General features: G+C 46.2%; 1 protein-coding gene across 3 annotated transcripts in view; it reads left to right on the top strand.

The window, feature by feature from the left end:
• The window catches only part of SCARA5 (scavenger receptor class A member 5), a 117,616-nt gene that overhangs the window by 20,168 nt on the left and 79,199 nt on the right, over nucleotides 1-18,249 (top strand). For all 3 annotated transcript variants that reach the window (XM_060155758.1, XM_060155759.1, XM_060155760.1), the window contains exon 3: nucleotides 4,487-4,615. In XM_060155758.1, the coding sequence (XP_060011741.1) occupies nucleotides 4,487-4,615 (129 nt within the window). The remainder of the gene's footprint in view (nucleotides 1-4,486; nucleotides 4,616-18,249) is intronic.

Here is an 18,249-nt window from a genome sequence, read left to right as displayed (position 1 = left end):
GTAGATTCTCCATAGTGTATTCATGACATAGTGGCTGGCTTCCCCCCATATGAATATTTCAAGAAAGAGAAAGAGTAAGCAAGAAGGAAGCTGCAGTGTCTTTTGTCTCATCTCAGAAGTGACCCACCATCACTTCTGCCATATTCTACTGGTCACACAAGCCAATCCTGGTACAATGCAGAAGGAGACTATACAAGGGGATGGGATCATCTGGGGCCATCTTGAAGGCTGGCTACCACAGTAGGGCTACCACAGTAGGACAGTGGGTGTTCAATAACAGTCTGTTAGAGGTTTTACCCCAACAATCCATAAGTCAAAACCTTTACTGAGACTTCCCTGGTTGTCCAGTGGTTAAGAATCTGCCCTCCACTGCAGGGGACGTGGGTTCGATCCCTGGTTGGGGAACTAAGATCCCACATGCGTCGGGGCAACTGAGCCCATGCGCTCTAGAGCCCGCGCCACAACTAGAGAGGAGGCTGAGTGCTGCAACAAAGATCCCTCAACTAAGACACAATGCAGCCAAATAAATAAATAAATATTTTTTTAAAAAAAAAACCTTTACTTTTTAAAAATAGACTAACTTTTAGAGCAGTTTTAGGTTTACAACAAAATTAAGTGGAAATTACAGAGAGTTTCCATGTACCACCTGCCCCACACGTGCACAGCTTCCCTTATAATCAACATCCCCCACCAGGGAGGTGCATTTGTTACAACTGATGAACCTACACTGACATGTCATTATCGTGCAAAGTCCATAGTTTACATTAGGGTTCACTCTTGGTGTTGAGCATTGTATGGGCTTAGACAAATGTCTAATGACATGTATCCATCATTACAGTATCATACAGAGGAGTTTTACCTCCCTGAAAGTCCTCCGTGCTCCACCTGTTCATCCCTCCCCACTCCCAACCCCTGGCAACCACTGATCTTATTACTGTCCCCATAGTTTTGCCTTTTCCAGAATGTCATAAATCTGGAATCATACAGTAAGTAGCTTTTTCAGATTGGTGTCTTTTACTTACTAATCGGCACTTAAGCTTCCTCCATGTCTTTCATGGCTCATTTCTTTTACTTTTTTTAAAAAATAAATGAGCATACACTTTTTACTGATTGCATTGTTTTGGAGTGTTTTCAATCTTCCATGAAGCTTAAATAATTTGAATGGTCTACTCAGCTAACATGCTGCTGCTATGTTATATTAAAAAGTCAATAAATGTGTTTTGGGCAGATTTAGTAACTTGTCTTTCCCCTAAATTGTCTTCTTTCCCTTACAATCATATTCTCTAGCCATCTTGCCAGAAACATTCAATGAAGTTCCGCTTGTGGAACGGAAGATCACTGAATGTTTCTGCAAAATCTCTATTTGAAACCCTTTTTATGTTCTATCTAGAATGGATTTTGTGTAATGCGCAAGGTAATTGAGTCTTGCTAAGGGGACTGAGCTCTCTCAGAGGAAGGTCTATGTTGTGTGTGTAAGTTGATGAAGGGACATGTCACCAGGGGTGCTTGCTATTAGGCAGAAGCCTCAGGTAGAGGAGAAGGGAACTACTCTTTTTTGATGGGGAAAAAATAGAACTATATCATTGCAGTTCGCCCCACTCTTACAATGAGCTGGCGATACACGTGCAAGCAACGGGGCAAAATGCACGTTAGCAGTCTTCTTGGCTGTGTGATTTTCCTCCCCCATTCTGCCAAATATTGAAAGTTAGTACAGACTTGACAATAAAGGGATGATGTTCTAATTAGTGGGAGTAAAGGAAAAGTAGCCCTTGCTCTTGTGACTGATTGGTTTAGGAAAATGTTTTCATTCCTAGAGGAAGGAAGGGGTCCTGATTGCTTTGTTTTCCACCCCAAGGTGAAAAATTTCAAACTGAATGACAATTAGCACTAATCTAGCACTTTATAAATCGTTAGGTAGCCTTACTAGTCAACCCATGAATGTGTGTTGTTTGCACTTAATCCGTTCCTGTATTAATGTCCAGCTTACTAAACAGACTGCCTCGAGCTCAGGCAAAGTGTTAATATAATGTCTTGTGTCTCAATAAAAAAGTTATGTGCAAAAAATTATATCAACATCTTTTTGAGAGAACGATTTCTTTTTGTAATGAACAAGAAATAGAACATTTCGGTGAAACGGAACAGTTAACAGCATATGGTTAAACTTAATTAAAACTTCAGGGGAAATAAGAAGAGGGTCAAACAAAGGCAACAAATGAAGATGCCCAAGATGGATTGGGGATAAACACAAGGACAATAGCATTTCAACCTGGGTGTCTTCTGACCCCTCCCAGTAGCTAGACTGCCATTATTCTCATCATTATGTCAAGAAAAGCAGGGATGAGGAGAGCTGGAACAACCATCGCAATAAAGATACTAATATTTGTATAATACACTATGCTATGCCTACCGCTTTGACTCTCAAGGGAAAAAAACTGTTCTCTAAGAGTTGCAACCCGCCAGCCAGCGGCTCTCACGAGAAAAAAAAAAAAAAAAGACAAAATGCTACAAGAAGCTTGCGTATTTAGGAGCAAAACAGGTTATAGATCCTACTGTGTGGAAAGAGATAGAAAATTCTGGAAAAGAAGATTTAGGGTGAGTTAGAAAGATGTGCAGGTCTTTGTGGAAAATCAGGTTAAGTCTAGAAAAATTGCTAACATTTAAGTGTTGATGAGAACGGTAACTGAATTTGTATTTCTCGACAACTTGTTCCAAATTGTACCCGATGTTTTACGGAAATATTATGTAATAGTCCTACTTAGCTGTTTTAACAACAGCATTTTCAATAAAATGGAGTAAATGCGTGGGAAAACGTTCCTCACTGAACACTACCTCTGGAGAGCCAGGGCACCAGCGTGGTCACCGCCATTTCCCTTGTGGTCACCAAACCTCCTGAAGGCCGTGCAGGTGGCAGTGTTACCTGAGAGGTGATAAGGAGCCTCCGAAGCACCTCAAAGGTTTTCTGACTCTCAATTATTTCATCATCTGCTGTCAGCCTTTTCCGGTTCCCACCCATGCCTCTATGCGCGATGTTCTCCAGTTGGCAATAGTCTCCCTTGCAGGGGGTGGAGAATGTGCATAATAGGGACATGTGTACTTTGAAAAAAAAAATGCCCTCCATAGATTCTTTTTAAAAAAATTAATCAATTAATTAATTTTTTGGCTGTGTTGGGTCTTCATTGCTGTGCATGGGCTTTCTCTAGTTGCGGCGAGCGGAGGCTACTCTTCGTTGCGGCGCGGGCTTCTCATTGCGGTGGCTTCTCTTGCTGTGGAGCACGGGCTCTAGGCTCATGCGGGCTCAGTAGTTGTGGCTCACGGGCTTCGTTGCTCCACGGCATGGGGGATCTTCCTGGACCAGGGCTTGAACCCGTCTCCCCTGCATTGGCAGGCGGATTCTTAACCACTGTGCCACCAGAGAAGTCCCCCCTCCATAGATTCTTACCTGCCGTGCTGGGGGTCAGGGTGGGATGGCATCCCTTCCTCTCCATTGTCAGCTGACAGAGCAGACGGATGTTGGTAAGCTTGCTGGCCTCTGCACCAGCCATCTGAAGGCTGCCTCGAAGTAGAAGTCCAGTGGAAAGAGGACAGAGAGTCAGGGCACCTGGGTCCTCACCCAGGGTTTGTCACTAACGTTTGCTGTCCTTCATCTGTAAACAGAAGGGGTTGTACTAGACAATCTGTAAGTTCCATTAGAACTCTGATATTTTGCTGTTCCATTTTGGCCAGAACCTGGTGAGCCTTGTGTAGTTTCACAGGATGAAGTTAGGTACTATGTTTTCCTGTAAATCTTAACCCGAGGTTGTAAACTGGTGGTTGGATCTGGCCCGTAAATGTGTTTTGTTTTGTTTACGCTCCCTAGTGGTTTTTTTGTTTTTTGTGTTTTTTTTCTCTAATTAGTTGTCAACACTTAAAAAAAGGGAGATTTCCCCAAATCACTTCTGACTTGTCTTGAAGCCAGAAGTGGTTTGGAGAAGTGATTTTTGGATCTGCCAACGCCCGGCCCTTCTTCCTGCATGGCAACCTCTTCCAGACTGGGCATGCACTATTGGGTTCCCCAGGCCCACCTGGCCCACATCCCTTCCAGGCCACTGTTAGAAGCTGGAGTTTGCAACCCCTTTCTAAAATTCTCTCCATCTTCTCCTGATCACATGGGACAATAACACTTTACAAAGGACACACATTCCAGCCTATTTGAGCTTTCTCTGTGGCTTGGACTGGCTCTAGGAGGTGGGTTTGCGTGGCCTCGTGAGCTGTGCGCATGCCTGTCTGGCTAGTTCGTGAGCACAGAGGATGGGAGGAGAGATAGAAGCAGAAAAGCTTCTCACGATTCAGAAAAGCTTCCCACCATTCCAGCTGCATTACAGATGTGCAGAAGTTGTGTGAGAGGTTCCATGTGGACATCTGCATGCATCAGGGAGAGATGAGACCAAAAGGGCTTTGGGGATTTTCAAATGTCTTTTTTCCTCTTCCTCTTCCCCTTATTGTGTAGGTCCGTGCCACAAAGGACGGGCGGGTGGCTGCTGCAGCCAGCTGGGCTCCCTGCCGGCCCTGAAGCACGCAGTGCTTGGGCTCTACCTGCTGGTCTTCCTGATCCTCGTGGGCATCTTCATCTTAGCAGGTAAGAGCATCGTTTCCCATCCTGGCCTTTAAGGAGGTGAACAAGAAGTGAGAGCAGATGGGAAAACTGGGGAGCTGGAGCTCTTCTTCCCCACAGTCAGGGACTCAAACACTGCTTTTCTCACCATGGAAACCACAAAGGAGGAAGCTGGCTGGTCTTTCCAACCAGGCATGAGTCTGAGCAACATTGCCTGCTCTGTGTGGGGTGAGGAGCTGGCAGGGGCTATATGAGCACGGGAAATCTCTTGAGTAGAGACCTAGCTGCTCCAGGTGGCTTCTGCCTTGTCCTGCCTCATAGTGTGATGCTGTGCGTTACGCTGGGCCTCCCTAGAGCTCTGCACTATGGTTCATACTGAGCAGGCTGGGCCCCCTGTCCTGGGATGTGATGAAAATAGTTATGAGACACTTTGTTGCTGAGGCTAATCAGGGTCATGGTAAACCTGCTGCCCTTTGTGATTACTGGGGGTGGGATGAGTTTGCCCCAGGTCAGCCAGGCTCTTCTCCCCAGTTTCTGCCTGTAGAACAGGCTAGTGACAGGCTGGACTTTGGATCATGTCCTCTAGCCCAGAAGCAGAGCTCATGGACCCGGGAAAGGATCAGATGGAAGATCCCATGCTTTGATCAGCCCAGCTCACACACAGGTCAGACCACCGTGATGGAGATGGTGGAGCAGATAGGGACAGAGACTGTGGTGGTCTCTCCTGACTCCCACCCGGAGGGAGAGAGGCTCAATTCCCACCTACCTTGATGGAGGTATATAAGGCTTGACACAGTGAGGCCAAGGGATGCTAGGATTGGAGACACTGCTAAATAAGACCCAGGGGCTCCCCTCCTGGAGCTTCCAGTCTAGGGGAGGAGGTGGGAACACAGAGGTAGAGCCCTGTCTCAAGGCAGAATGAGACAGGGACTATGATGGGGCCTTTGATGTTGACACACAAGTGCTGTGGTGACCCAGAGGAGATGCACACAGAGCAAGTGTGGGTGTTGCATGGAGGGGCCGGGGTGGGTACGGGGAATGTAGTCAGAGAAAGGCTGCTGGCCAGACAGAGCTGACTTGGAGTGCAGAGGGTGGGGTCCTTGACTTAACTCTTAATTCCTGCCCTTAACTCTAGTAATATGGAGGCTAAGCCCTTGCGAATGACCCCTCACTAGAAATCCCTGGTCTCGTGTCACTTTCTGTCAAGTGAGACTAGTCACTTGGGCCCGGTGATGGGATATTCAATGCTGCCTTTGCCCTCAGATTCCCACACTCGGGGCAAAGGGCATCACTAGGGGTGGTGTCTGTCCCATCAACCATTGACCTGGGTTGGGGGGCAGCCAGCAGCAACAATGAGAGAAACTAATGATTCGTCCAAGGGATGATGTCCAGCCAGAGGATTCTTTGAACATGTTCTTGGGCTGCTCAGTGAGAGATTGGGATCTGGGTTTTGTGGGCTTGGCAGCCATGACCATAACAAATTTACAAAATTTTTGGACAGTGTTTCAGCCCGGCAGGAAAGCTGGGCTATGGTATTACAACTACTCTGTTGAACAAGAATTTTTAGGTGACAGAAGAGGGTCTAAAGGAGAGAGCCAGGCTGGTGGGGACCCTGGAGCAGGTCTCTGGAGGACTGGAAGGCCTGGAAGGCCTGGAAGGGCATCATCTCTTGGGTTTCAGGGGAATGAAAGTTCTCTTCCGGGGTCTGAAGGGCTGCCATGTGGAAAAGGACAGACATATTCTGTGTGGTCTCAGAGGGTAGAACTAAGTGAATGGGTGGATTTTGTAAAGAGACAAATTCCCATTCAAAATAGAGGAGACTTTCTAACAAGAAGTGGTACCCAGCACAATGCAGAGAGGCTCTTCTCCGGGCTTGGAGGTCGAATGGGATTTATGATGATGTTCTGGAAGTTTCAGAAAGGAGGGTGGAGCATGGTTTCCTAATGTAATGGAAACATTGCCTTGCTTCCTGTTATTCCATGTGGAAATCTGGGGAGGATTTTGATCATCATAATTACCTTTGAACCTGAAGTTTATGAGTACCAGATTGCCTGTGTGGAAGGAAAATTTGGGGTGGATTGGAACTGATCTGATGAAACAGAGCATCAGACTTTATCTCTTTGCTCTGTGGCCTGGCCACTGTCACCCTCCCAGTTTCTTGTCCGGAAAATCATGTTGGCCTCTGGGAGAGGTTTGAGGAGGGTAGCCAGTGAAAAACTATCGTCACCAGCTACCCCTTCCCTAGGGAGAGGACTTAGGAATGTGGTGGATGAGTCCAGGGTTCTTCAAAGAGGCCCTGCCTGATGTTGGGTAGGACGTTTCTTCAGATTACCCTGATTGAAGACCTCCAGGGATGCTCCTTTTCAAAAACACCCAGATGGTGGGGAGATGCATGGTTCAGTGTAAACCAGAGCTAGCCTGGCCTTTTCTTAGGTGTCCTGCTGTGGCTGCTTCCTCATTTGGGGCAGAACTTGCTCTCCAGTGCCCTACTGAGGTCACCTTTCATAGGAGGTACTATGGTCTGAATTGTGTCCCCTCCAAAATTTATATATGAAGCCCTAACCCACAGTGTGATGGTATTTGGATGTGGGGCCCTAGGGGGCTAATTAGGTCATGAGGGTGGGGCCCTTATGATGGGGTTAGTGGCCACATAAGAAGAGGGGAGAGAGACACACAGAGAGAGAGAGAGAGATCTCTGCCATGTGAGGACACAGGGAGAAGGGGCCATCTGAAGCCAGGAGGAGAGTCCTCACCAACAACCAAATCTGCCTGCACTTTGATCTTGGACTTCCCAGCCTCTACAACTGCGACAAATAAATTTCTGTTGTTTAAGCCACCTGGCCTATGGTATTTGGAGGTGGGGCACTAGGGAGCTAATTAGGTCATGAGGGTGGGGCCTTGTTATAGCAGCCCTAGCTAAGACAAGAGGAGTTCTGTATGAACTACTCTTAGACTTCAAAACCTCCTCGTCGTCGACACAAAGCTCATACATCTGACAATTGGATGACAAAATTAACCACTGCAACCAAGTGCCATGTCTGAATACCTGATTGGTAACATTTGATTGAAGTACAGATGCCTGCTCTTACTTCAATATTACCAAATTATAGTCTCACTGCATAAAAATATTACTCATAAAATCTCTCATGGGATTTCTCTTGAATCCGTTCTCTATCCAAGTATTCGAAATAAAAGACAAATACTATATCTGTGTTTATGCAGCATCTCAGCATCCCCTCTCAGGTTAATCCAGCCATTGTCCAAACTATGTACTCATTTGGGCTTTCTACCCGCCACCTAACTCTACATTCCTGACCAGCATCCTCTTGGGAGCTTTCCTCTGATATTCCCACACCATCACTGGGTTCTATGCCCACAGTCTTCCATCATCTCCCAAGAAGGTGGCATCGGTCCAATCTTCCCAAATTCCTCTAGGCCTTTCTATGTCTTCAACCCACTTTACCTGGACTGATGGTTTCCTATTATGTTTTTGTTCTGTTCCAGTGTTCATTTTGGGACAGTAAAGACTCTCAGGCTTAAGTTCATGAACAAGAGAATTGAGATTGGATGGTCATATGGTCAGGAGGTCCTCCATCTAGCACTTTATGGAAGATGTCCTCTGTGATGGAGTTCAAGGGTTAGAGGAGGTTCAACCTTATCCATGACTATTGTGGGACATCACTGTGGTGACAAAGGGTGGTCATCAGGAACTACCTCTTCCTCCCCTTGCCTGCCATGGCTCCATTGAAGAATTTGAACTCCCACTGTGACATGAAACAGCAGAAAGGGGACGTGTCAACATCTGGGGATCTAATTTGGTGGAAAGCTGGAGCATTACAGCAATCCAGACTATAGAGTTGGACCAGGGAGAGCTCCTGGTGAACTGAGGGCTCCTATCATGCCTTAATTTAATCCTTTCTTAATAGCAGTCAGCCATTGCCATCAACATCCTCAATAAGTACTTAACTTCTGCATGAGTGCTTAGTGGGTTTAGGACAACAGAGCAAGCCCTGGTGTCTTAGTCTGTTCAGGGTGCTTTGACAAACTACCACAGACTGGGTGGCTTAAACAACAAGTATTTACTTCTCACAATTCTGGAGGCTGGGAAGTCTGAGATCAAGGCACTGGCAGACTCCATGTCTGGTGAGAGCCCACTTCTGGTTCATAGATGGCCGTCATTTTGCTGTGTCCTCACATGGAAGAAAGGGCTAAGGATTTCTCAGGGGTCTCTTTTATAAAGGCACTAATCCCATCCTCAGGACCCCACCCTCATGACTTAATTATCTCCCCAAGGCCCCACCTCCTACTACCATCCCTTTGGGGGTTAGGATTTCAACATATGAATTTGGGAGGAACAAAAACATTCAGTCTATAGCTACGGAACAAAAGATGTAATGCTTGCTCTGGGAGGATTTAAAATCCTAACACACGTACACATTAGGACGGTGTGATGTAGCTAAGGCTCCGTGCCAAATTCTGCAAAGGAGAGCCTGATTCTCAAGAGCTGGAGGGGTTGGGGCAGCCTCAGCCTGGGAGAGCTGAACACCAAGTGACCCAAATGTTGTTTAAATTGAGCACCCCCCTTTTTAGATCACGTTGTTTCAAGGAGGTCTGTCGCAATCTGGGAACAGCATGCTCAGAGCCCACATCCCTTGATACGGCAGATTACTGATACTATCGTGCATCTTGGAATTTAGAGCGTGATGCTCTCAGCCTTTTCTGGGACACTCTGTCAGAAACAGCACATGCGATTTCATCCTGTGCTTATTGTGAGGGTGCCCTTGAGGACATTGTTTGTTCTGTTAGATAACATCAACTAAGAGGACCCGTGGAGAAAGTATTTTCTGTCTTAGTCTCAGAAGGAGAAATACTGTTCCTGACGAATTAGTTTGTTTTCACCTGAAGGAGACTGTGGATCTGAAAGTCATTAAAATCACTTTTGGGGCGGTAGTTACTGCAAGCTGAGAGCGAATTGTCATCCCTTTGTAAGATGTGTGGATTTGTAGGCAATTAAAATGGAAACCTGGAGACAACTCTGGTCCACCCACAGCAAGTGTATTGACCTCCAGGAAAATGTTTTTTTGCTAGTCTCATTCTTACCTTCATTTAGTGTCTCTAACTTGTTCTTCCTTTATCTTGTTCTCATCTACTGTTATTTTAGAATATTTTATGTATCCTCATAAACTGCCTTAATCCTTTTTGGAACAAGGAAGGGTATTATGCCCAGTTTTGTCTTTTAAAATTAATTCTGCCTACTCTATTCAATTCTGCAAGTGCATGATTTTTTAAATATGTGAATGAATGAATGAACGAATGAGACAAGGTACCTTAGAGGGGGTCTTAGTTGTGGAAAAAAGATGATGATTTCAGTTTTAGCCAGATATCTAAATGACATGGTAATTATGGACTCACCATCAGGTACCCTTGGCTGATAGAAGAAGTAGGTGTGTAATTAATTATATTAAGACACACACATCATGGTATCTACTGTATTGGCATTACAGCATTTAGGGAGAATATTAGGATAGAGAGGGTCATGTAGTACCTTATGCTGGTTAACACCACGGACTCTGAAGCCAGCCTGTTTGAGTTTGAATTCCCCATTCTCTGTTACCAGCTATGTTATGTTAACCAAGTGACATAAATTTTTCTGCCTGAGTTTCTTCATCTGAAAATGGGAGAAGTAATTGTACTTGCCTCTTTGGGTTCTTATGAGAGTTAAATAAGTTAATATATCTAAAGCGCTTAGAGAAGCGCCTGGCACACATTAAACATGATAAAAGTAGTAGCTATTATTGTTATTATCGTAGTAGTACTACGCCTACTATCAGTATTATGACTTTTGCTTTTTCTTGGTTTTCTCTGCGGTCAGTTAAGCTTGATAACATAAACTGAGAGTCAGAAAAACTTGGGTCTGTAGTCCCACTTCATCCATTAACACCCTGTAATCTTGGGAGAAATCGCTTTGCTGTCTGAACCTTTGTACACTCATTTACAAAATGAGCAGGTTGGATGAGATCAGTGTTTCTCAAACTTTTTGACCATGACCTACATTAAGAAATACATGTTACATGACAACTATTTCACACATATATTCATAACTGAAATAATCTTAAATGTGTGATGAATGCTGATGATTTTCTATTCTGTTCACTTAACAAACAATGGTCACAACTCACACATTTTTTTCATGATCCATGAATGGCGTACAAACTAAAGTCTGAAATACAATGGGCTAAATGATAGCTCTATTATTCTATGTGTCTTTCAAACATTCTAAGAGAGTAGCTATGTTCTCTTTGGCTTGTGGGTTTTGAGAGTAAATTTCTGGGTTCAAGTCCAGGCTGTGCCTCTGAATGTTTCTGTAATCTTGGGGCAGATCATTTAACCTCTCAAATCCTCAGTTTCCCCACCTATTGCATGCGATGACAATGGTACCTAGCCCCCTAGGGTTGTCGTGAGGATGAAATTAATCCATGCATGAAAACTCTTCGTGCCCGGCGCATCCTGTCAGAATAGCAAAGGATTAGAAACCTCCTCATTTAGCCTGAGCACCCAGTGGTTTTGTGTATAAACAGAGGGAACTAGGTGTGCTCGGTGCAGTGGGAGGGGATGTGCTCAGAGCCCACATGGTTCCAATAAATTGACAGGGGAAGCCTGGAGACTCTGAGGGACCCTGCACTTGCTGTGGCAGCACAGGGAACAGGATGCCGAGAAACAGGACAGTGTTTCCAGCACTGCGGGCGAGCCAGCTCTGCGGTGCTACTCGGGAGCTGAGCCTTGGAAGGGGCTTCAGGGGACGCCTTGAACAACCTCCCTCCCAGGGCAGGAACCTCCCTCCCGACTCCCCAGACAGAAGAGGTGTTGTGCTCTTATGGAAGAACAGACACGAGTGACAGGGAACTCCTGCCTAATCACCCCTGACTGTCCCACACACGCTGTTTCTAGTTTCTCTGGCAGGAACAGCTCACAACAAGGCTGTCTCCTCATCCCAGGGAGTTGAAAATACCAGGCTCAGCAAGAGTCGCTTGGGAGACCTGGTTTGGGGGCCTCTGTGAGATGCCCTGATCTTGCCACATTATATTGAAGTCATCATTTTATGTGCCTGCTCCCCTCCTAGTCCAAAAGAAAGCTCTTCACAGTAAAGCACCGTGTCTTGTTCATCTCTGTATTCCCAGTGCCTAACGGGATGTCCTACACACAGTAGATGCTCATTTAATGTGTGGCCTAAACTGAACACCTCAACATAATGGACATCCTCCCAGCCCCTCCCAACGAGCTCCAGGTTTTAGTGGTAAACAGAATAGACACAGGACTGCTGGTGTGGCCTGGCCAGGACGGGGTTTGCTGGGCTGTGACCAACTTTGGTCTGTTTCGTTTTTTGTTTTTGTTTTGGCCGCATCATGCAGCATGCGGGATCTTATTTCCCCAACCAGGGATCGAACCCGTGCCCCCTGCAGTGGAAGCTCGGAGTCCTAACCACTGGACCACCAGGGAATTCCCAGACGAACTTTGATCTGGACACTCCAGATCAAATTTAGGCTAACGTAGCCTAAATTTTCATGAGCCTGCCCACCAGTGACTCATAGCAACACGTGATACCACGTCGAAATGATGGAATACTAGGCAGCCATTAATAATCATGTCCACTGCCCACCCACCCCAAGCCCAGATTTCTCTCAAAAGAAACACTGCCTCGCGAGGGCTCCTCTGTCCCACATCCGCACAACCAGCTTTTGGTTGATTTTGTCGTTGCCTTCACCTAAATGCAGATCTTGTTACTGATCCCAATTCCATGTCATCACACAGGTTTCTGCCAAGTATTGCAGCCTGTTGGACGAGTCTGAATCCAGACTCGGACATCTGTCACTTAACTTTTCCTCTCAGTCTTGTGTCATCAGTCGTGTCTGAGCCAGCATCCCAACCCGATCCCCATCCCACAGCCGGCCGCCACGTGGACGGTTCCCAGGAGGACACGACCAAAGGCACGCCAGCTTAGGCACGTGCGCTACCGTCCTGTGAGGCGAGGTGGGGACACCTCACAGACCCCCACCAGCCTTCTTCCTTAAACCTAGACCAACCCTACCTAAGAAACCACCTTTCTCCTGCAACCCACCTTGGCTGTGTGGGCCTTGCCATCAGAGCTCCCCCAGAAGTACCCCCAGCCTCACCTTAGCTCCAGGGCAGAGGGAGGAAAAGGAAGAAGGAAGTTTGACATCCTGACTTCTCCACAAAATATTCCACTGCCCTGCATGGGAGACATTTCATATCTCTTTGACTTTGATGGAGGCTTCCAACCACCCCTGAAATGAGAAAAGTGGGCACGGGGGCAGGTCACCTGCAAACTTGACAATATGCTCTCTGGGTCTTCAATCAAACTGTTACAATAATTAGATAGGACAGGGCAGAGGACCTACTCAGCTACATCCCCTAGAATCCTTCCTCTTGATGAAGTGCCAAGTCCAGCCACTGTCTGTTTTTGTCAATAAAGTTTTATTGGCACACAGCCGTGCCTGTTCATTTGTGTACTGTCTACGGCTGCTTTCTTACTACAACGGCAGCGCTGAGTTGTTATAACAGAGACCAGATGGCCTGCAGAGCCTAAAATAGTTACTCCCTGGCCCTTTACAGAAGAAGTTTGCCGACCTCCCCCTCCAGGCTTGTACTGACCACTAATTAACCCTTTAATCTTTCTCCTCTGTGTTGTGTTTCACAGTTTTCAAAGAATTTTCACATACATGATGTCATCTAATCCTTCTAACAATCGAAGGACTCCAGAAAAGAGTTCACAGTATCTGGATGAGGAAACGGGCTCGGGGGAGTTGCCTGTGCCCACCTGTGGTCCCGCAGTGGGGCAGTGGGAACCTGGACAGGACCATGGGAATGTGTGAATTTGGGACTTCTCTTACCCCGGACTCCAGTTGGAGGTACTACCTACCGCTCACAGTCCAAGGGCATGGGAGCTAAAGTCGGACTGCCAGGGTACAGATCTTGGCTTTGCCACGTACTGTGTGACCTTGGGCAAGTTATTCAAGCTTCCTGAGTCTTCGTGTTCCCATCTATAAAGTGGAAGTGATAACACTCTCCACTTCAAAGTGTTGCGGTGAGAATTACATTAATCCATCCGTGTAAACTGCGTACAGTAGTCCATGGCATGTAGTTAAGTATCATCAGTGCTGTTAGGTGATTGTAATCGAGAATAACTCCCGTCAACTGGGGAATTCCCTGGCGGTCCAGTGGTTAGGACTCCGTGCTCTCACTGCTGAGGGCCTGGGTTCGATCCCTGGTCAGGGAACTAAGGTCCCACAAGCCGTGCAGCACGGCCAAACAAAACGAAGCAAAACAAACAAACAAAAAATAACTCCCATCAGCCGTACCACAATCCAGCCCTCATTCGTCCATATCTGTACAGAAAATAGCAAGAGAGCCTTGTCAATTGCTTTGATTTCTCTCGCAGAAGCCAGGATTGGAATAAATTTTAGAGGCACTGTGAACGCAGCACCCAGGTCTTCCTAAGAAAAGAGCTTTCTTATTTAAGCGAAAAGAAGATGGAATGGGCTTGAGTTAGGCTCTTGCTTCCTTCTGCAGCTTTCAACTCCCTCTTCATGGCGCAGCCTTTGCACCTGTGAAACCTGCCTTTCCTTCTGCTTTCTGGTTCTATCTTCTGCTCTATGTGCCCTTAGCTGTCGGGGCACATAGAGATCTCACCACTAACTGATGGCTCTGAGTGTGGCCTGGGATTGAAGCTGAACCACCAACAAGCTCTCATTCTTTGCTCTTTTGGAGAGAAGGAGTTATAAACTTGGAATTTCTGCAACGATCCTAGGCATTTTGCCTCGTCTGCCCCCGCCCAGGGGCTTGGAGCCCTCGCGCATCAAATCCAAAACAACAAACACTTGTTGAGTGCCAACAACGTGCCTGGCAGTGTGTTAGACACAGCGAGATACAAAGAGGAATGAAGAGAGGCCCCTGCCATAAAGATCATAGCAACGGGAAGAGCAGATACGCAAAGATAAACTATAAACACAGTATAGAGCAAAGAAACAGAAGTTTTGGAACGAGGCAAACCTGAGTTCAGATGTCAGCTTGATCATTTATGAACTGTGATCTGGGGAAATTATTTAACCCTCCTTAAAAAAAACATTAAATTGGGGGTAATAATGATCACTTATCAGTATTATGAGGATTCAGTGAGATAACACATAAAATGTCTTGCACAATGCCTGGTTTATACCAGGGGGTCCGTGCCATCCATCCTTAAGAAGTCCCTCAGAGTTGGGAAACCGAGTGTTTTGGCCTCAGCTGCCCTTCCACCTGAGCAGCCCAGCATGGACTGACGGCTGCAGGCATCCCTGGGCTCCTGCTCTTTTCTGTGCTCCTTTGTGGGAGCCCCATGTTCCCCAAGATCCTTTTCAGAGCAAACCAAGGGATGCGGGGAACTGGGGCAGGGGGTGGGGTGTGCCCCCTTGGCGTATTCCCGGCTCATCCCGCTGGGGTGGTCTCATTCCACAGTCTCCCCTCCTCGGGAAATCCCAGAAGACAGGCAGGCCCAGGCTCTGCTCCAGCTCAGGGCACCTGGGCGGCCTCTCCCAATGGTCCCTTGCCGCACTCCTCTCTGATGAGAGCATCGCTCTGGGCTCAGCTGTCATCTAGGGGGGCTACCCAGAGGCAGCCCTCCTTTTCACAAGATCCCCATCTCTATGTGGGGTCTTTGGAACCTCCACCCCAACTTAGTACCTGCGTGAACATGAGGGAGGGCAGTGAAGTTGTCTGAAGTGACTTCTAGGAGACGACAGTGCCAGTTCCGAGGGTGGAGAAGCTGGGGAATCATGCGGAGCCCTAGCTGTGCTGAGTCACTCTGGGAGGGAGTCCTTCTGCAAAGCTCTTCGTTTCTCCTTCTTGCTGTTGTCAGCTACGACCGGGTCTGGCCAGTTGTCCTCTGTGTAACATTTCAGCGTATTATCTGCCAAGGTTTGGGAAAAAAACTGCATCTTTCTGGGAGGAGTTGAGGAAAGGTGTCTCTGATTTACAAATTAACACCTGTCCCCTGACCATTAGTGGCCCTCCAGCCTGAATAAACAAGCAGATTGCCTTGAGGAAGTCATCGTGTCCTTTCAGGATCTATAAAAGCAGTTAGTACCCTTTGGCTCAGAAATCCTGCGTTGGACTCAATGCAATGATTACAAAGGAAGACAAAACCTCAAAACTCCTAGCAATGTTATTCAGCATCACTCAAAACTGGAAAAAAACCTAAATACCAACCCTAAGGGATTGTTTAGCTAAACTTTGGTAAGTCAACACAAAGGAATATTACACAGCTATTCCAAATGATAGCTATGAAGCAACATGGGGAAACGTTTATGAAATCATGTCAAGGGAGAAAAGACTGCCCAATTGCATGTGTAGGCTCCAGGGCATTTGTGCAAGCAGATGTGCATATAAAAGGAGAAAGGGTGTAAGGGAACTTGGAGGAATGAAAACAACTGTGGTAGAGTGAGGCTTATTGGCACACATTCCTCTTTCTCAGTTTCCTCTAATGTTGTTGGTGATTTAATAAAACCACCCTTTAAAAAAGGCATGGGAGGGCTTCCCTGGTGGCGCAGTGGTTGAGGGTCTGCCTGCCAATGCAGGGGACACGGGTTCGTGCCCCGGTCCGGGAAGATCCCACATGCCGCGGAGCGGCTGGGCCCGTGAACCATGGCTGCTGAGCCTGCGCGTCCGGAGCCTGTGCTCCGCAGCGGGAGAGGCCACAGCAGCGGGAGGCCTGCGTAATGGGAAAAAAAAGAAAAAAGCCACGGGAATCTCTCTATAACCCCAGGAACACAACACACAGCAACCAGCCTAGTTCTGACTGGCCTGGATTCACCAACACACCCTCAGTTCTCTCCAAACGTATGTGGGTGCTGCCCCTGCCTGGTTTTACATGGCGGCCAGTAGAGGCTTCCTGGAGGCCAGGACCAGGGGACACAGATGGAGAGCTGGACAAATGCCCCGAGGGCACAGAGCAAGGGAGAGGCCGAAGGACAAATGAAACCAGGGCTGGGAAGGGGTAGTCCTGACCTCAACTTTGTAAATGAGACTGAGGCCCAGGGAGGGGGTGTCTGGCTCAGGGTTTGCCACGCCTCTGTGTCCCAGTACAGACTTGCATCCCAGGCTCCAGATTCCCCCAAGCTCCTGGTCCCCCAGGAAGCCCTGTCTTCCCGTGCACCCTCCTCAGGGGTACCAGCTGTCATCTACAGCCAGGCACATTCTTTCTGGTGCCTCCCTTTGTTCTCAAAGCTCTCTGCTTGGCTCATTTTTGTTTGTTTGTTTGTTTATAACTTCTACTTCCTTTGCGAATAAAATCAAATGCTCCAAGTTTCCATTTAAACTGTTTTTCTTTTTTCTTGCTTTTAGCTTGCCCCGCCGCCCAGCTTTATCGAGGTGTAATTGACAAAAATTATATAGATTTAAGGTGTACAATGTGATGTTTTGATATATGTTATGAAAAGATCATCACAATGAAGCCATTAATGTATCCATCACCTCACATGGTTAAGATTTTTTGTGTGGTGAGAACACTTAAGACCTACTCTCTTAGCACATCTCCAGTGTACAGTACAGTACTGTTTTTTAAATTTATTTCAATTTTATTGGAGTATAGTTGATTTACAATATTGTGTTTCAGGTGTACAGCAAAGTGATTCAGTTATACATATATTCATTCCTTTTTGGATTCTTTTCTCATATAGGTTATCACAGAATATTGAGTAGAGTTCTCTGTGCTATACAGTAGGTCCTTGTTGGTTATCTATCTTATATATAGTAGTGTGTGTATGTTCATCCCAAACTCCTAATTTATCCCTCCCCACCACATTTCCCCTTTGGTAACCATAAGTTTGTATTCGAAATCTGTGAGTCTGTTCTGTTTTGTAAATAAGTTCATTTGTATCATTTTTAAAAAAATTAGATTCCACATATGAGTGATATCATATGATATTTGTCTTTCTCTGTCTGACTTACTTCACTTAGTATGATAATCTCTAGGTCCATCCATGTTGCTGCAAATCGCATTATTTTATTCCTTTTTATGGCTGAGTAGTATTCCATTGTATATATATATACCACATCTTCTTTATACATTCCTCTTTTGATGGACATTTAGGTTGCTTCCATGTCTTGGCTATTGTAACAGTATTGTTAACTATAGTCACCATGCTGGACCTTAGATGGTGCATAACTGCAACTTTGTACCCTTTGACCACCATCTCCGCACGTCCCCTACCCCCTAGCCCCTGGCAACCATTCTTTAACTCTCTGCTGTTATGAGTTTAATTTTTTTAGATCCCACCCATAAGTGAGATCATACAGTACTCTGACTTATTTCACTTAGTGTAACATCCTCCAGGTTCATCCATGTTGTTGAAAATGGCAGGATTTCCTTCTTTTCTAATGTCTGAGTAATATTCCATTGTATGTATATACCACATTTTCTTTATCCATTCATCCATCCACAGACACTCAGGTTGTTTCCACATCTTGGCTATTGTGAATAATGCTGCAATAAACAGATATCTCTTCGAGATCCTGATTTCATTTCCTTTGAATATATGCCCAGAAGTGGGATTGCTGGATCACAAGGTAGCTCTATTTTTAATTTTTTTAGGCGTCTCCTTACT

Source organism: Lagenorhynchus albirostris, chromosome 7, assembly GCF_949774975.1.
Source record: "Lagenorhynchus albirostris chromosome 7, mLagAlb1.1, whole genome shotgun sequence".
Taxonomy (NCBI): domain Eukaryota; kingdom Metazoa; phylum Chordata; class Mammalia; order Artiodactyla; family Delphinidae; genus Lagenorhynchus; species Lagenorhynchus albirostris.
Note: the sequence above shows the minus strand (reverse complement) of the source record. Positions and strands in the feature narration are given on the sequence as shown.